The following is a 21491-nucleotide window of genomic DNA, read 5'->3' on the forward strand; positions in this document are numbered from 1 at the left end:
GTCACACCCCAACCTATGGCGGAATCATCGGGGCGCGGCACTAGGCGAATCAGATTGCTTAAGAGAATCCATAACAACTAAATTGCGACAGTATTTAATGCGTTCATTATCCCATACTAATAAACAATTACAATCACATAAGCTGTCACGAATTTCATGTTCTCCCAAACAATACAAATCCGATCGGATGGCCATTCGATTAGATTAACATCTTGTTTGGTAAGTATGTGTTTGTGTATGCTGGCTTTGAAGTTTTCGTTGTAGCATTCTAAAAACAGAGAAGTATCTCTACCCTTCAGGTCGATTGATCGAACGGCGTTTCGATCGGGTGGCGATCCAATTAGTAGGACACTTAGTGAGATCAAGTTCATAGCAGGTTGTCACTCGATCGGATTGCAATCCGATCGGGTGGCAATCCGTTGGTTATTGGACATGTTGAAGCTCTAAATGTCACACGGTCGGATGGTCGTTCGATTGGATGGCAATCCGATCAGGCGGCAATCCGTTCGACGTTCAGATCTTTGAAAAGTTGGAAATAAAAGCTTAAGTGTGGGACCAAGTGTAAGCCGAACAGATGGCTGTACGATCGGATGGCAATCTGACCGGACGGCGATCCGTCCCAACTACCTGATCGTCTTTGACACTTGACTGTTTTGAAAATTTTGCGGTTTTCTCGAGACGGTATGACAACGTGCCCAACAACAGAAACCCCATCAATACTCAAGTGACCCGATCGAACAGGAATCACCCTAGTCCGATCAGTCCACTGTTCGAGACGGTTGTTCATGTTTAACCCGAAATCGGTAGTCTCTTTGATAGAACTCAGATCTTGAGCTGACACATCACTAAGAAAGAGTAGAAGATCAGAACGAGCTTCGATTCTATCGGTTTTGAGTGCATTGAGTGTAAAAGAGTTGAAAGGAAGTTGGAAAATCATCTTTCAATCCTTTTATCCATGAATATGTGTAGATCTATGCGAAAGTGTTGTTTAATCTTGTGGAAATCCTTCAGATCTGAGTGGTTCTTGGTGGAATGAGGCCAACACTTGAAGTTCATAAGAACTCCATGATGATATCATCCTAGAACACCTCAAATCCATTGATTTCATGGTTAAAAGTTGAGATTCAAAAGAGAAAATGATGAAGAAGTGCGTGTAGATCATAGAAGTACAAGATTTGAGGTAGAAACTTACAAGAATCGCGAGAAATCAAGAGATAATAACCCCAAAGCATGCAGGTCGAGTGAGAGCTGTCACATCACTTGAACAGTGATGTGACAAGGGCTATTTATAGGTGAAGAGGAGAGAAGGTGATAGGGTGCCATGGATCGGATGGCTATCCAATCGGGTGGTACTTTGATCGGATGGCAATCCGATCGGATGGCCATTTGATCGGTTGGTCATCCGATAGATGGCATCCGGCGAGTTGCGTTTCGACATTTCGTTTTGTTCGTTAAGCATTGCGATAGTTTGGTCACACATCTTCATACCCACATTGATATATTTATTATAATTAGTCACAAAGGGTCGTATAAATATCCATATTTCAAAGTCTGCGTTGCGATAATCGAGTTGCGCGTTTCGAATATGCGTCGTGTTGCGACACATCGCGGCTATCGAGTAGGGTAGAATAGGTCCTCACTCAACGTCATGGTGAGTGTTAGTATGTTGTGATGAGTTATAACAATAAAGTATGCGTAATGTGCGAAAATACTGCGAAATAGCGATGTATGCGATATAGCTACATCATGATCCAAATCTCTGGTGCTAGGCGCAACGAGTATAACGAGTAGTAACAACACACGAACGTGCGGGTTGTTACAATTATGACTAATCATATACTCTTATTTTTTTTAAAACAAAAGAGAGCAGGTAGAGTAAATGAGTAATATAAAGATTTATTTATTTTCTTAAAATATTGAAAATGAATGGAAATTGCAAGTGTATCTTTTGAAAAATATATAGTGGAAAAAAGTAAAATTATAAAAGTTAAAAAAAACTAAAACGGGTTTACATGTCAACCCGTTTTTTATACGAGTCAACCAAAACCCAACCGGTTTTTAAACGGGTCAACCCGAACACAACTCGTTTTTTTTTTTGAAACGGTTCGAGTTAGTTGACTCAACACATGTTTTGTTTTTTCATTTTGTGTTAAGAATTGTCGCACAAATCAATATTACACACATAACATTAATCAATTAATAATCACGTGATGGTAAGCAAGTACTTCAAAGAGTAACACCTTTTAAGGTAGCATGCATATCTGCCCAAAATTGTAAAAAGAGGACGTCAAGAATTCAATTGTGACTTAGCTTCTTACTGTTAGCAGCATACGATCTAACCTTAAATGCCTAGTCAAAGTCGCGAAAGATCACGTCGAACTTATCAACTTTGCTTTCTAAATACCAACGCAAAATATGGCTTTGCGTTGGTGGGTAATTCCATGCGCAATGTGGCTTTATGTTTGGGCAGCATTACGCCCCCAAGATACACATTGCGCTAACTACATTATGCTATGCTAAGCATTATGCATGACTCACTTTGCGCTTATCATTGTGCACGTTAAGTCTATTCTTACGCAAGCAACCCAAGCACAAAGTGGCACATTGTGTGTCATCAATCAAGAAGCGTGAAGTGGAACACAAAGTACCTGAGAAAACCCTAATTTGCGACAATAGTTGTTGTCCTTCAGATCCGAGTTGTTTCATGTCAAGATCCTACCTTTTCATCGAAAATGCATAAAGATCAATCCGTAACATCATTCAATGCATCAAACACTAAAAAACACAACAACTTGTACGTGAATCTCACCTTAAATTCAGGAAGAACGAGATCCGAGTTTGAAACATTCAAAACTCGATGAAACATGTTTTTTTTTACTTCCAAAATATATACCTGAATTGAAATTACGAATCCTTAATGCGAATCGTGTAAACCTTGAGCTTAATGGCTTGTTCTTGCACTCTCTCTCTCTCTAGAGTGTGAAGAATAATGGAAGCCCATAAAGACTTGCCACATTTAGGGTTTTGTGCATCAATTACCATCTTACCCTTTATGGGATTGCTATATCTTTCTTGTAATGGACCTTTTTAGTTATGATTATCCCTTTGTTTCATAACTTGGGCTTTCATTCCATACCTATTTTTAGGGCTTGTTTCATCGTTACCATTTATTAAATTTTTGGGTGTTACATGTCTATCCTCTTACATTGGGTTTCATCCTCGAAACTTGTCATACATCAAAAAACTATGGGTAAAACTCTTTCATTTCATTATCGGATTCCCAAGTGGTCTCAGATCCCTTCCGATGTTTCCACTGAACTTTTACCTATGGTATAACTTTGTTTCTCAATTGCTTCTCTTAAATATCGAATATTGCGACAAATTCCTCAATATAATTAAGCTTTTCATCAATTTTAATATAATCAAATGGTGCATGCGCTCACCATTGGCTAAACATTTTCTCAAATGCGATACATGGAAAGTTGGGTGTATTCTAGTGTATAAGGTACCGTTCTTACACGTGCCACAAACCTGAATGGTCCAACATATCTTCGACTCATATTTCCTCTCTTGTGTAAACTAATGATTCCCTTCCACGGTGAATCTTCAACATCACTTTATTCCCAATCTCAAACTCGATAGGTCATCACTATTTATCAACATAGGACTCATGTCCATCCTTCGCTGATTTCATACATGCTCTAATCTTTTTCAGGCTTTTCAATGGTAGTTGTAACGACCTCCAAACTTCCCAAATCCCGTTGTTTGATATCACCCTAACAAGTGGGTGTTTTACGCTGTCTTCCATATAACATTTTGTAAGGATACATGCCAATACTTGCGTGATCACTGTTGTTGTACTAAACTTCTGCTAGCACCAAATGACTATCTTAGCTTCCTCCAACGTCAATAACGCATGCATGAAGCATGTCCTTGAGGGTCTGAATGGGTATTTCAGACTGACCATCCGTTAGAGGATGATAAGCTATGCTAATATGCAATCTCATTCCCATTTTTCATAATACTTCCTCCAGAGCTTACTGGTAAACCGCGTGTCTCCGTCAAATATGATGGACACTAACACCCTATGTCGTGAAACAATCTCCTTAATAAACAATGAGGCCAACCTTTCAGACGTATACGTCTCAGGGATTAGCAAAAAGTGAACACTTTTCACCAAGTAGTCCATAATTACCCAAATGGTGTCATGGCCCTTAGCTGTCCTAAGTAGCTTGGTTATGAAGTCCATGGTAAGTGCAGCATAGGGCCGTGCGTGGTAAACACGCCCCCGTATCTCCTACCAATATCAAAAATTTGGCCACTGGACTTCTCACACGGGGCCGTGCCTATTAGGCCCGAGCCCATGCTTGCCCTCTGTAAGTTTTCAAAATTCAGCAATACTGGTAGTCAGGCACGGGTTCGTGCCTCCCTAACACACCCCCGTGCCCATTGCCCAATTTCTGAAAAATGTTGTTTTTAACCCACTTTTACAAATTTAATCATTTTCAATCCATTTTTGGACACATTGAGAACAATGTGTAATTTAAGTGTGTGGGGGGGGGGGCTTGAATCTTTTGTTTTAAAACAAGCCCTACACAAAAGTCAACTTGGAACAGCTAAACACCCCAAATCTTTTTTCAAAAAATTTCCTTTATTTTCTTTATCTTGTCTTGGTTTAAGTTAGAAAACCAAAGTTCTAAAAATGTTGTTTTTACAAATCTACGACCAATAGCGCCGTGATAAAAAGAACCATATAAGAAAAATTTATAAAAGGCATGACAATCTTTTTAAAATTTGATTATGTATACATTTTCACACTTTTTAACCCTTTTCCCACAAATAGTGAGTTTTGAACCTTTACTGAGCATATAATACCATATCTGTATTAAATGCTCACTTTTCATTTCTTGTGTGATAGCCCGTAAGGTTCTTACGAATCTAGAACTAGCCAAGACAATGCATTCCCCGTCCTTACTGACTAATCCAAGTAAGTAAATGATTGTGACATTAGCACGGTGCATTCCAAATAGTCTTACTTAGACTCTAAATCTATTAGGGGGACGGGACGTGATATGTGAAAAATGAAACATATAAATTATATCAAACAAGGCATAAAATCATCCCTTTTTATGTAATAATGATCGAAAAAGTGCGATTCATTGATTACTTTTGATTTTCAGGAATAAATGAGCTTAAACGTACAAAAGGAACAAATTAATGGCAAAAAAACCAACACAAAATACAAGAAGAGGAATTGACACACCATGCCTACCCTCAAAGCTACACCCCAAGGCCAAAACAACAATCCAGAAGACAAGAACGGGGTCATGCCATCCAGACATGGGGCCGTGCCCCATCACTGAATGAGATCAGAGTCCATGCAGATCAAGACAAAACAAGACAGACAAGGGACACGGGGTTGTGGTTAACACCAAGATATGCAGAATCTACCAATGGACCCCACAAAGTTGACAACGGGATCGTGCCCACTGTCACACGACCCATGTATGCATACGATCTGACACTGCTCATTAAATGAAGATAGAGAAAGAAGGACATGGGGACGTGTGAAAAGTCTGATTTCAGCTATAAATAGAGGGGCTTGGTTCACTTCCAAGTTCCAACTCACCCCTTGGCAAACCACTTGTCTCTCACTTGCCACCATTCCATCACCATCATCCACCACATTCCTCTATTATCCACCTTTAGAGTGTATGTAGTAGTCTCGGGATCCAATATTGATCGCAAGAGTTCTTGTCAATCAAAGGGCATGTTTGGCTAATTCTCTTATATCACCTGGTGAATAAAAATCTTTTATGTATTACTTTTTATTTCCAAGCTTTGGCTACTTTTTATTTGGGTTTGTATTAATGACTTTAATAACTAGTTTTTTTATATTGAAAGTGAACTTTACTCTATCACTTCTTCATGTTTTGTTGATTCACTCATTCATGTCTTTACGGTCTATATAAAGTACGCTAACTGCCTGAAGGGGGTTAGAAAGGTGGTTTGGGTAAAGTTCTTGCCTCCTTTAGTGTATAGATCCTACGAGAACTTGATTCAAGCTTATTAGCACTTCTCTTTAGGGAGATTGCATCAAAATCGGGGGAAGTACGAACGACTTGAATCTCTTATAAATAAACTACAATTAAAACTTTAACCCAGCCTTGCGAGACAGTATCCCTACGGACTTAGACCAATATGGCCGAGGGTAGCGTTGCCTCCAAAAGAGGGACATGTCACATTTTGCATTAATAAATTACTTAATTATCTGTCAATAATCCGGTCATGCGGGAGTGTATCTCTACTGACTCAGACCAATATGGTTGAAGGTAGTGTTGCTTCCAAAAGAGGGACATGCAACAATAACTAAGATAATCTCTTAAAAAGTCCAAAGTGCGGAAATCATCAAATGATACGTAAAAGAGGAGTCGGAACCAAGTGATTCTATCTTGTTTATTGCTTTTCGTCTAACATTTTATTTTTAATTTCTTTTTTATCTTCTAAATTTACTAACATCTTTTTCTCAATTTTTTGGTTAGATTAGACGTCGACGATATTACGGTATTAAAAGTTCTTTTGTCCTTGTACGATCTCGATATCTTACCATCACTATACTACGCCAACGATGGGTGCACTTGCCCAAACACTTTGTAGATAGTGATTGTATTGTATCGTGTTCTATAAATCTAAAGCTTGATAAACGAGTAAAAAGTTCTAAAAATATACTAAAAATTATACCATGCTCGACAAACATCAAGACGCTGCCCGTGTAGCATGTTACGGGTTTGAACCCAAGCCAGCACATAGCCGTCAGCCCCCGAGGGTAGGTTTGGCGGGTTGCATTGGCCAGTACGGGTACCCGCATGAGAGGTGTGACTTTCTCAATGTTTTGGTTGACCTCAACGGTTATATGACTGTTAAAATAAAAAAAAAAGTTTTTTTTTATTTATTTTTTAAACTTTATAAGTAACCATCTGGCTAAATTACACTTTACATTCTTTCAGACGGTGTCCTTTAACTATCAAAATTACACTGGTTGTCCTTTAAGTTAACACATATCATTAGGTGGTGTCCTTTCCTTCTAACCCAGTTAGATTTTTTGGTTATATTCTCTCACGTGCAAATCAAGTGAGGGTATTATTGTCAATTTGTTTATAACTTAAAGACTAAATTGCATTTTACGTCCTTTATGTTTGAACATTCTTTCAGGGGTTGTCCTTTAACTACCAAAATTACACTTTCTGTTCTTTAAGTTACACATATCATTAGGCAGTGTCCTTTAACTACCAAAATTTCACATTTCAGTTAAACATCATTACAAAAGCTGGAACACAAAACCCACAACTAAGGATAGTAATGAGGCGGGTTTGGGATAGGTTTGAGGTCGGTAATCGGGTATGAGACCGAGTTTAAGATTAGTTTTTTTTTTTTTTTTTTTTTTGCGGGTTAGGGACGGGTTTAGGATTTGGTGAGATACCCGTTTACCTAACCCGATTACCCGATAATGTGTACGTGTTTATTCGATTGTATACGTGATATAATTTCTTTTATTTTTTAAATATATATCAATTGTTGACATATACTATTTTTGTTATCTATACATTTGAATAGAAACCTGACAGATTTTGGGACAAACTGATCTAATCAGGTTTGGGGTTGAGATTACCTAAACTCATCACATTGCCATCGATGTTTAATTAAAATGTGAAACTTTGGTAGTTAAAGGACACTTCCTGATGATATGTGTAACTTAAAGGACAACCAGTGTAATTTTGATAGTTAAAGGACAACCCCTGAAAGAATGTTCAAACATAAAGGACGTAAAGTGCAAATTAGCCTTTAAATTGTAAACGAATTTACAATAATACCCCCACGTGAGGGAATTTAACAAGAAAATCTAACCGGGTTAGGAGGCACAGATAGTGCCTGATGATATGTGTTAACTTAAATGACAACCATTGTAATTTTGGTAGTTAAAGGACACCATCTGAAAGAATGTCTAAACATAAAGGACGTAAAGTGCAATTTAGCCCAACCATCTCTTTCTAAACCCATTTTCATTTATAACTATCTCATTTCACTCTACAATATATAATCATTTTCATTCTCAATGGCTAATCATTCTTACGAAGAGTTGTGTATTTACTTACCGCCAAACGATTACGAAGACAATTTTTCAACCGATAGTAACCTAGTTAGCGGCATGCGTTCTCACCGCCAAACAATATGATCTTAAAAGACGAGGGTCATGTGTTCTCACCAGACCACATTAGAGATTCAGTTATCAAACCCGTTTTTTGACGACACAGCGCTTACGGAGTTGAGTGATCCCAATACGCATTATCGACTTAAAAATGATTTTCTCATCCATATTGCAGCTTAAGATCTACCGTACCTCGAGGAGGAAGACGATGGAATTTTTTTATTCGTTTGTGTTGAATTATATATTTTTTCTCCGCCACCACTTACTAGTTAATGAGTACTTTGTGCACCTTTTGATACGGCGAATGATAGTTGATCAGGACTAGAATACTTACCCTAGAATGTCCCTTTCTCACTTAAAAAATTTCAGTCATTCTTTTTGGGTACACCCTTTTCCAATTACAATAATGGTAACATATATGTAGTGTATATATGGTATATGGACCCAACAGATATTCAATGCACAAACCTAACAAAATTAAATTTCATGCCTATAAAAGCCATTGAGATATCTCTGCATGAAACACCTCGGCCAATCACGCCTTCCTCTCTATTCAACACAATAATCAAAAGATTTTCTTCTCACAAGTTGAAAATGAAACATATAACGCTTGTGACCCTTAACCTAGTAATACTGATGTTCATGTTTCAAGCTGTCATCACATGCGATGCACGTGCCATGGGGTATGCACAAAAGCTTAGGGTTCTTGCAACCAAGTATAACGTTACATCCATTCTGGTGTTTGGAGATTCCAGTGTTGATCCTGGTAACAACAATGATCTTCCAGACACATGGCATAAAGGCAACTTTTTGCCTTACGGGAAAGATTTCGTTCATTCGTTTCCAACAGGAAGGTTCACCAACGGCAGGCTCCCCACTGATTTCATTGGTAGTTTTATAAGTTATACATAATTATTATATATTGCATGAACACTAACTGTAACGTACGTAAATCATGCATGATCGAGTGATGTGATCATCTGTTGTTTGTTTGTGTGAATATATATAGCTGCTGCTTTAGGTTACAGAAAAGAAATCAAAGCCTATCTGGATCGGTACCTAAAAGAAGAAGACCTGGTGCATGGTGTTAGTTTTGCGTCAGGTGGATCTGGTTATGATGATTTCACTGCAAATATAACTGTAAGTGACATTCTCAAACAATATATTTGTTAATTTAAAATGATTAAACATATATATGCTCACTGTTACATTGGGAGCCAACAAAACGGCATTTTTTTATGCAAAGTTTTCAGTTTATTAAACAATACAACAGTTAAAATTTATCTATCATATTAGCACACCATTTCAAACCATGAACAATAATGTTTTATTAAATATTTGTGTAATTTTGTAAACATAATTTTTGAAAGAAAACTTATACGAAATACCTCTTATCGGAAAAGAATATATTAGTTTTTAAAATGCGTGATTTCATTAAAGCTGCTAGCTAGCGAGAATTGAAGAAATTATTTTTACAATCTATCGAAGTTCTTCAATATAAAACATTTTCGGTACGTGGGTGTATGACAAATATGTAAGAATTTTAGTATAAATGTATATAAAATAATAATACTACATGGGTGTGTGACAAATTTATAAGAATTTTAGTATAAATGTATATAAAATAATATAATACTATTTGTTAATTTTTAAAAAAATAGATATCATCGAACTATACCCAAAAATGAGTTACAAATTACAAGTTTTTATTTTGTGTAATATGTTATCATGATAATTATCCATCCCAAAATATGAATTGAGATTCATCTTTAATAATTAGTTATCTTTCATCATAATTTTACGTTGATTAATTTAAAGATTATAATTTATAACTATTGAAACTTCGTAATGTATTATATGTATGAATATGAATACGATGATGATACTCATAGATATCTTAAAAGTTATGATAAATATTATAGTAGGGTTAGGTTTATTCGTGAAGAGTCTCTTGATTGTGAACACTAGTGAACTAATCACAGCCTTTGATTATTAATACACAAGTGTGAATCAATAACCATGATTTAATGATGAAAATACACGGTTCACAAATACACACTAGTGTTTATAATTTGATAATGTAAATCAATGGTCAGGATTTAATGATTTAAATTTATTTTACGATTTGATGATGTAAATCAATGATCAGAATTTGTTTACTTAGTTCACAAATACACACTAGTGTTTACTTTATAACCCTACCGTATTATACTAAACACTTAACTATTATATCATATCCAATACTTACTGTGGTTGAAGTGAGAGGAAATTAGACGTTGAAACTAAAGTTAAAAATAATGATTGTGTTTATATTATAAGAACATACTGCTATAGATCCCATGTCATAGAGACAACATGAAGAGGAATGCAAGTACGACGAGGTCATGAGAGTAAAATATTATTTAAGTGCTTATGTTATAATAGTTTTAACTATTTGAGTTTGAATCTAAAATTCTTTAACTACCTGTGCATTTGATTTTTCTAATTATAATTATCTAAATCAAATTTATTAATGTCATGAAAAAAAAACTAGTTACTTTTTTTTTTTTTTAAAGAGATGAACATCCTTGCTATTTAGAAATAAAACAAAGAGTTAATTGTCAAAATCGTCCCTGAGGTTTGGACAGTTTGTCATTTTCGTCCAAAATGACACTTTTATACCAAATTGCCCCCAATATCTGTAACTTTTTGCCATTTCCATCCAAACCAATAACTTAGTTTATTTTTTCTGTTAAGTTGAAGATATTTGGATGAAACTGACAAATATAAAACCACAGAGATGATTTTAGCAATTTACTCAAACTCTTTTAAATTTCTTTTATTTAATTAATTTTGTTACATATATAATAAAAAAAGTATATACATGTAATTTTTATATGAAAAAAATAATAGCTTTGTCACATAATTTTTATAAATTTTCATCCAATCACTAATTAAGTTAATTTTTCTATTAAGGCGAAGGATGTTTATAACCTAAGATAGAAATTAATTTCTATTTTTATATAGATTAGTTTTATAAAAATAAAATCTACTTAAACCTCTAAATTTTATAAAACTAAAATGTTGGTAACCTTTTTGAAAAAGGTCAAATAAAAAAAATTTATCATATGTACCAAGTTTGTAATTCATCTTCTATTCTTTTAAATTCGCTCCTAAGGAAAAACAGAAGCCAGTCCCCCCCCCCTATCAAACAACGTATCATTACCAAACCTTTAAGTTGCCCACCAAATTGTAATTATAATGCTATAAACCAAAAGTTTCTTTACTCAAGCCACTCAGAATAAGTATCAGTTAGTTACCCTCATAATCTTAATTAAGTAAATATTTTATTTCTACCAACATATTTCCTAGGTGTTCAACACATTTAAAAAATATGTAACGTTTTACATTTTTTTTCTATCTCTACATCTGATAAATACTAAAAGTTGTAATCGATTGTTATGTGTTGCATACCAATGACGTTTTCTCTTTATAAAACTGATTTATATAAAGAAGCTGTAAATTAATTTCTGTCTTAATTTATAAAATTTAAAACATCCTTCACCTTAACAGAAAAAATAAACTGAGTTAGTGATTTAGATGAAAATTTATAAAAATTATGTGACAAAACTATTTTTTTTTTCTAAAAACTCCATGTATATTTTTTTGTTATATATGTAACAAAAATAATTAAAGAAAAGAAATTAAAAAGGGTTTGGGTAAATTGCCAAAGTCGTCCTTGTGCTTTTATATTTGCCAGTTTCATCCAAATATCCTCAACTTAACAGAAAAAATAAATTAAGTTAGTGGTTTGGATGAAAATGGCAAAAAGTTACAAACGTTGGGGGCAATTTGGTACAAAAGTGTCATTTTGGACAAAAATGGCAAACGTGCCCAAACCTCAGGGACGATTTTGGCAATTAACTCTAAAACAAAATAAAAATAAAAGAAATAATACATAAACACACACACACATTTTCTCTCTCTTACTAATTAACCCCCTGCCCCCTCTTTCTTTCTCTTTAGGCATCTTACTAGAACAACCACCACTACCACCAGCATACAACACTACCATCACTACCACCTAACAGTCATGGAGACCCACAAATCCGACGACTCCGCTTACAAAACCAGAAACCCACCTCCGGCGATCCAGAAATCCAATGATCACCACCATACACCCCTCTTGAATTAAATCTGCCACTACTCCTCACCTGAAACCCATCTCCCCATCCTCTTTGTTTCTAGAACCACCATCGGTTAGATAAGAAAAAAGGCGGGGTTTCAAAATCCGGTTTCAAAACCACCATAGTCGACGATCAGAAAATGTGGGGTTCCAGTGTGTTTGCTTAGATCAATCGATTGAAGATGGTGGTGGTGTAGGGGAGTAGTGCGGTAGGGGTGGTGCAGTGGTGGTCCGAAGTGGGCAATGGAGGTTGCGACGTGTGAGAAACCGATTGTGGGGTTAGTGGTGGCGGTGCGGCGAGGGCGCTTCGGTGGGGTGGGGGAGATGAATGTTTGGTTGTTTGTATGAGGTTTATGTGTGTTTACATATATTATATGCATAAAATAAAACGGGTAAAGTTATTTTGTAGGTACCTAATGCGTTAAAATTTTGTACCTTACGTGTAAATGACTGAAATGCAGGTGTACTTAACTAACTTATTGCATGGTGTTAGTAATTGGACTTAAATAGGTGCAATTGAAAAAAATAGGTGCTCAAATATTTAAACACTTGAGAATTAGACTCAAGTAGTTAAAATCATCAAAATACAGGGACTCAAATTGTAATGAATTCTAAAAATAATTAAAACATATTGCATATGTATAGATATATGTGTGTGCACTTACGCAATGTATCACACAACAATGATGATTGGTAAACAGGACCGGAGTCTGACCAAAATTTGTAGGCAAAAGTGGCAGATAGAGATAAGAAGAGAAAATAATGACCAAAATTGCCAAAATCGTCCCTGAGGTTTGGGCAGGTTTGCCATTTTCGTCCAAAATGACACTTTTGTACCAAATTGCCCCCAACGTTTGTAACTTTTGGCCATTTTCATCCAAGCTACTAACTTAGTTTTTTTTCTGTTATGTTGAGGATATTTGGATGAAACAGACAAATATAAAACAACAGGGAGGATTTTGGCAATTTACTCAAACTCTTTTAAATTTCTTTATTTAATGAATTTTGTTACATATATAATAAAAAAGAATATACATGCAATTTTTATATGAAAAAAATAATAGCTTTGTCACATAATTTTTATAAATTTTCATCCAACCACTAAGTTAATTTTTATATTAAGGCGAAAGATGTTTATAAAGTAAGACAGAAATTAATTTCTAATTTTATATATAGATCAGTTTTATAAAAAAATAAAATCTATTTAAACCTCTAAATTTTATAAAACTAAAATGCTGGTGACCTTATTGAAAAATGTCAAATAAAAAAACCTTGTCATATGTACCAAGTTTTTAATTCATCTTCTACTCTTTTAAATTCGCTCCTAAGGAAAAACAGAAGCCAGTCCCCCCCCCCCCATCAAACAATGTATCGTTACCAAACCTTAAAATTACCCACAAAATTGTAATTATTATGCTATGAACCAAAAGTTTCTTTACTCAAGCCACTTAGAATAAGTATTAGTTATTTACCCTCATAATCTAAATTAAATAAATATTATTTCTATCAACATATTTCATAGGTGCTCAACACATTTAAAAATATGTAATGTTTTACAAATTTTTTTCTATCTCCACAACTGACAAATACTAAAAGTTGTACTCGATTGTTATGTGTTGCACACCAATGACGTTTTCTCTTTATAAAACTGATTTATATAAAGAAGTGGTAAATTAATTTCTGTTTTAATTTATAAAATTTAAAACATCCTTCACCTTAACAGAAAAATAAACTGAGTTAGTGATTTGGATGAAAATTTATAAAAATTATGTGACAAAAACTATTATTTTTTTTTTCTAAAAACTCCATGTATATTCTTTTTTATTATATATGTAACAAAAATAATTAAATAAAAGAAATTAAAAAGGGTTTGAGTAAATTGCTAAAATCGTCCCTGCGGTTTTATATTTGCCAGTTTCATCCAAATATACTCAACTTAACAGAAAAAATAAACTAAGTTAGTGATTTGGATGAAAATGGCAAAAAATTACAAACGTTGGGGGCAATTTGGTACAAAAGTCTCATTTTGGACGAAAATGGCAAACGTGCCCAAACCTCAGGGACGATTTTGGCAATAAACTCCAAATCTAATTACTATATATACTTATAATTGATTTTAACTAATATAATCTATATAACTAGATTAGGATCATGTGTATTACACGTGTTGAATAAATGTAATGTTTTATATTTAGTAGTAAAAAAATTACGTCTTTAAAAAAACCTGTTACTGCACGAGTTCAATAAACCTGTTTTAAATAAGATATATTGTAATTTGTTAACACATATAGTTGTCAAGATATTTATTTAAAAAATGAATTTTGACGTTATACTTATATATTCTATTAAATTAAATCTAAAAACATTTTGTTTTCAACCAGATATTAATTTCGTTCTGTAACCGATAAATGTTAATTTACTTAAGCGTGCCCAGTCTTTAAATATCATTTTACCACAATTAAGTTAACTTAAATTGGAATTATAAATATACATATACATATATGGGGAAGGTTCATTTGAGAAGAAATTTAATGTGAGAAGAAAAAGAAGAAAGAGCATAATGGTAAAACATTAAATAGTTTATAACTCCTTCCATTAATTATGTTATCTCTCATTAATAAAACAAAAAAACATTTTATCCTACACATTTCAAAATTTATCCTACATATATCGTACACTTACCGAAATTTACCCTACGCATATCTAAATTTATCATACACATTTAAGAATTTATCCTACACATACTAAAATTTATCCTATACATGTCGAAAATTGTCCTTCACCCTAAATTATTTTATCCTCAAAGAGTATATTTAAAATGGGAGTTACAAGTTTAATAAGTTAGCTAATTAATTACAATTAGAAAATTACCTATATGCCCTTATTAATATCATTAAACACACATATTAAATGAACTAAAATGGAGCATTTCTATTGGTTTAAAACTTATTCTTTTTATTCTTACAAAATTTTTCTTCTCATTTGAACCTTTCACTATATATATATATATATATATATATATATATATATATATATATATATATATATATATATATATATATATATATATACATAATTATAAAAAAATTAAGAATTAAAACTTAAATTTTTGAATACCACCTATTTTTTATTATTAAACATATTGTATTTTTTATTATTATTTCACTAAAACTATTCATAATGCAAATTTACTTTTCGAAACTAACAAATAAAGTCAGAAATTATAATAATCCATAATAATAATATACGAAATGTATTTGGTTAACAATACAGTACTTCATAGTTAAGTTACATCTATCCTAGAATCATGTCAGAGGATCCTGTAAAAAGTGGGTCTTTTGTAAGAAGTGTAAGAAATAATCTTGGAATGACAAGTGTCCCTCCTCTTAATTAATTCAAAAGGGTAGATTAGTAATTGTATTTTTTTGTCATTTAATTGATTTACAATATAACTGAAAAAAAAACTGACTATGAGAATTTTTAGGGATTGATCACAGTTCACGTCATCTTGTTAACCTTCCGTCATCGTCTTCTCCGAACTCCGATTCAGATCATCTTCTCCGATTTGAACAAAATATATTTAGGGAGTCCAGCGATGCAGGTTAATGTGTATCATAGTGTTTTATTCTGGTGTTCTATTAAGTTGTATGGTGTTATATTCATAGAAGGTTGCTGGGGATTCCAGATAAAACACCATGACTTGAATCATGGCGTGGTGTTTTATCTGGTGACATTGTCCATGGCATAGTGTTTTAAACATCTGGAGACAAAACACCACGCCATGAACAATGTCTCCAGATAAAACACCACGGCATGAATAATGTCTCCAGATAAAACACCACACCATGAACAATGTCTCCAGATAAAACACCACGCTATGAACAATGTCTCCAGATAAAACACCACGCCATGAATAATGTCTCCTGATAAAACACCATGACTTGAATCATAGATGTTTAAAACACCACACTATGAACAAGGTCTCCTGATAAAACACCATGACTTGAATCTGGGAATGTTTTGTATTTATAAAACACTACGCCATGAACAATGTCTCCAGATAAAACACCACGCCATCAACAATGTCTCCAGATAAAACACCATGACTTGAATCTGCGATTACGTTTTAAAAATCTGGGAATGTTTTAAAGTATGAAGAAATTCGCTGATTTTTTTTTTGGAGATTGATGGTGGTTACATATTATTCGCTGATCTTTAGGAGTTTGATGGGTGGTTTTGAAACGGTTACCATATTTGAAATGTTGGAAAAGTCACTATTGCCCTTCAATTTTACAAAAGCCCCTTCTAATTAAAACACAATTTACACTTTAATACCCTATTGATCTCAACCATTAGATCAAAGATCCAATGGCTTAAAACACTTCTTACACTTCTTACACTTTGGACACTTTTTACCATATCCCTACCCCATTGACATGTGTCTTAAGGATTTTTTATTTATTATGTATAAAATAGAAATAAATAAGAATATCTATACTTTGATTTTGGGATGTTATATATATAATAATTTCTCTTAATACAAATTTAATGACAAATCTTTTTTAAATTCGAATGTTACTTTACTATCTACTCCTAAATTACATAAAATTAGTCCTGGTCTACCCTGTTAAGAATTGAAGTCAATTTGGTATTTTCCACAAGAGGAAAAAGTGTAAAATGGTATGGAAATCAATACAGAACAACAAAGAAGCAACAAAACGGTGACAAAACTTTATTAATTACCCAAATCAGAAAAACTCTCCCCAAACCCTAGATCTCACAATTGGTGGGATCTGTAATCAATACAAATACAAATACAAACAGATACCAGATGATCATCAACACTAGAAGATCAAACTCTCACAAACAACTGAGAGTTTACACAGAATAAGCTTCAACAACTGAAAGAATCTGTTACAAACCCTAATACAACCCAGAGAACCGAGACAAGTATGTGAGTGAATAGGGGAGAGAAGAATAATCCCTTAGCTCAACTGGAGCCTTTTATATGTCTCCACAAAATATTTACATCGAAGTCCAAAACAATGATAAGAGCTCAACTAGAGCCTTTTATATGTCTCCACAAAATATTTACATCGAGGTCCAAAACAATGATAAGAGATGATCGCGGCCCCTAGAATATTTCACATTGCCCCCTTGATCTTCCAACCTTTTATAACAACTTGCATAATGTGTTACAACAACTCAACAAACACAATAACAACCGGACTGGGCCACCAACAATGACTGGGCCACTAACAACTAGTCTAGCCCATCATTGGATAACCCAAACAACATATTGCAACATGAATTAAACCCAGTTATATTCATTTTAACAAAAAGCCTCTACCAGCTTTAGCTGGAATGGCAAACAACGAGATAATGGTTGAGTTTTTAATTTGATGCAGAATGTTATATCCCTTAACAAGCAACTGGAGTACTTTAAAGAGTACAAGATTCGTATGGAAAGGCTAGTTGGAAAAGAAGATGCTCATAGGATTGTGGAGAATGCAGTGTTCATCTTGAGCATGGGTACAAATGACTTTTTACAAAATTACTACTTTCTTCCTACTCGATCCCACATGTTTACCATTGCCCAATACCAACGTTATCTGATAAGGTGCATGGACATTTATGTTAAGGTAATTATATCATGAATCTTTCCTTTTGTTTTTGGCCAAATAAGATATATAACTACTTTAAGGGAAATTCATTGCCAGTACATTTCCATTAAAATTCAAGAATATCCTTGTTAGATATATATATATATATATATATATATATATATATATCAATGATCTTTAAAAAGTTTATAAATGGGTAGGTGTGAATGAACTTTCAAATTTATTATTTTCAAGATGGTACAAGCTGCGTATTATACCACTGTGATCCCATTAAACAGAAATTCATTTTGGACTATAAAAACTCTTTAATATGTGGAAATTAACACTATTAATTAGTATTGAGATAGTGATATATAACTTTATGATTTTAGTTAGTGCTTCAGATAGTAGATGATCCTCAACTTTATAATGGAAATTACAGAAAATGCATTCACTGGGAGTGAGAAGATTGGCAGTTGTTGGGATGGAGCCATTCGGGTGCATGCCTTTGATAAGGACGTTAAAGAATAGTGATAAATGCGATGAAGAAATGAACCAAGTGGCCCTCTCTTTCAACCTTTTGTTGAAAGCGAAGGTGTCTGCACTGGAGGCAACATTAGGGATGAGAACTGGCTTTGTCGACATTTATGGTGTCATTCAGAATATCTTACGGTACCCATCAAGATATGGTTAGTAACTATCTAATTTATTTACCTCTTAACTAGTTCTCCTGCATATATGCTTTCTCAACTTGAGTGGACATTTTCAAACTCAAAAAAATTGAAACTTACTAAAGAATAACTAGTTGAAGTCCGAAGCTATACTTACAGTAATCGTATCCGGTTTTCCATTCTTAATCCTATAATTTACTAGTTAAAACTCACATTTATCTCTAGAATTTGTTTATTTTTTTACACCTGCTACATTTCATTCGGTATATCTATCCTTATTCAATTAAATAATACTTATTTATTCTTTTTTATTACTATGTGGGGAATGTATAGAGAATAAATAGTCTCTACGTACGTATAGATTATAGATATGATATAAACTTTGCACTAATAACTGCGTAAAATTTTTTTTTTGTTTTTTGTAAAACCATATATAATAACAAAAATAACACTAAAAGTGCTTTAGAAGTATGTAAAACAAAATAAATAAAAATAATACTTTTATGTTTTACAACATATTGCAATTAAAAAACCTTGGAATTTAAATTAAATTAAATTAAATTAAAAAAAATGTATTAGGAGATAAACTCAATCTATAGATAGAATACGTAATTAGAAAGCTAGAATTGAAAGAGTAATGCATAAAGTTAACTACGTTTTCAATGAGCATTCTTAAGGAAGAGAATATTCAAATCTGATAAAAAATTTACAATGATCAAGTATAGTTGTTTTAAACTAGTTAAATGATCAATTATGTTGTGAAAAACTGAAAAGGGTTAATTAGAACATTATGCATTCAATAAAAAAGGAAAACAACATGAAGAACCGAACCTAAACTTTGTATTATCAGCTAATTTTGCACAGCCTTTTGCCCGCTTGGGTCGGAGATGTGTTTAATGAAGTTTTATTTTCAAAAAAAGAAAGCTAATTTTGCACCATAAGTTAGAACATTGTGTATTCTCCCATGAACTTAAAGAATTGTTTCTGGTTGAATTGAATTTGGCAGGTTTTACCGAAACCAAAAAGGGCTGTTGTGGATCAGGATTAACAGAATTCGGGACGTCTTTAAAAGGGCTAAGTATGTGTGCAAATCACTCAAAATACATCTATTGGGATGCTGTTCATTTCACAGAAAGCATGTATTATATCATTGCAGACAAGGCTGTGAAATCTATAATCACAAGCCTTACTTAGCACCTCAATATTAGGGGTGTTTTCTATGGCTTTAGTTATAATGTTGTCCTCATTTACTCGATTTCATTCATTTGTCATTTCATTGTGTGGAAGAATTCTTATGATTACAAGTGTGAAATTATGTTCAGTTATATTTAATTATCAGATGTATGATTGCTAGCATTTTTTATGATGAAATAAAATTATTTCTGTGTGATATCATGATATATGTTGCACTTTACAAGATATATTAAGATGTGTTTATCCTGTTCTTTTAGGTTGGGCCTAATCTGGCACAAAACAATGCTTACATGTACATGTTAACCATAAGGTCGATGGTTCAAAATCTATACTATTGTTTGCTTTTCAATTTGTGCTAGCATGCATGGTTATCTTAAACGCGATATACAATTCATATATATTGTATTCATTTGAAAATTTTGTATAATTTAGAGAGTTTAATTTTTCGATTTGATTTATATTTGTAAAATTTAGTGAGTTTAAATTCCACTTAAAAAAAAAAACATCGCTAATATATCGACCACCGTATTGTTGGTGAAGCATTCACAAAAGGGAGTTGAGAGGATATGACTGTACGGCGGACAAAAAGTGTCGCAAAATGATTGTATATGTCGATTATATGCTCCCTGTGGCGGATTCAAGATTTTATTCTAATGCGTTCCTTTTGATAAATTCTCTTTAATTCTCACTATTTTTTTTTCTAAATTCTATAAGGTTCTCACTAATTTTTTTTTTTTCATTTTTTTCCAAACGCATTGATTCCTGGAAACCCACAAATGTGGGCTGGATCTGCCCTGATGCTCACAAAACTTGTAATGCCGCTTGTTATCCCATGGAGCCTTTGGCGTTGGCTTATATCTCACCTTTGTTGATCGAACATGACATAACTAAACTTGCTAACTTCGTCCTCCTCTAATTTCATGGTTCTTTGAGATGAGTTTAGCATGTTTTCTTCGTATCCCATTAACATGTTGCAACACTAATGTGTCACCTTAAAACACAATGGAAACGCAAATATAAAAGATAAAACTCTCGAAAGAGAAAATTGATGTAACATCGAAAGATGAAACTAGTACTTCAAGCTCATTTTTCTATATGGTAATTTAAATTAATAACTCTTTCGTACGACATTATTTTTTTTATAAAAATTGTGACAAAAAAACGAGCGTTTTTTATCTTTAAAACGAGTATACTATTACTATATTTTCGAAAACCCAGTTGCGTAAAACGCAATGAACAAAAAGCGTAAAAAATGACATTTTTCTAAAACGCAATGGACCAAAAACACAAAGAAATGTCTTATTTCTAAAACGCAATAGCTAGAAAACACAAAAAAAATGTCTTGTTTTTAAAACGCAATGGCCTCAAAACACAAAAGAAAGTGTTCTTTCTAAAACGCAATGGACTGAAAACACATAAAATGTGTTTTAGCTAAAATGCAATGGACTAAAAACACTTCAAAATGTGTTTTTCTAAAACGCAATGGACCAAAAAAACACATAAAAATCTCTTTTTTCTAAAACGCAATAGCCAAAAAACACAAAAGAAAGTGTTCTTTCTAAAACACATAAAAATGTGTTTTACCTAAAACGCAATGGATTAAAAACACTTCGAAATGTGTTTTCCTAAAACGCAATGAACCAAAAAACACA

General features: G+C 33.3%; 1 protein-coding gene across 1 annotated transcript; it reads left to right on the forward strand.

The window, feature by feature from the left end:
- Positions 1 to 8727: 8727 nt before the first annotated feature.
- Positions 8728 to 20035, forward strand: LOC110937258 (GDSL esterase/lipase At5g45950). The gene is made up of 5 exons (XM_022179652.2): positions 8728 to 9095; positions 9216 to 9346; positions 17780 to 18013; positions 18417 to 18663; positions 19652 to 20035. Exons 1-5 carry the CDS (start codon positions 8801 to 8803, stop codon positions 19837 to 19839), a joined length of 1095 nt encoding a protein of 364 aa, XP_022035344.1. The 5' UTR covers positions 8728 to 8800; the 3' UTR covers positions 19840 to 20035.
- Positions 20036 to 21491: the final 1456 nt, after the last annotated feature.

Source organism: Helianthus annuus, chromosome 4 (assembly GCF_002127325.2).
Source record: "Helianthus annuus cultivar XRQ/B chromosome 4, HanXRQr2.0-SUNRISE, whole genome shotgun sequence".
In the NCBI taxonomy this organism is placed as follows: Eukaryota; Viridiplantae; Streptophyta; class Magnoliopsida; order Asterales; family Asteraceae; genus Helianthus; species Helianthus annuus.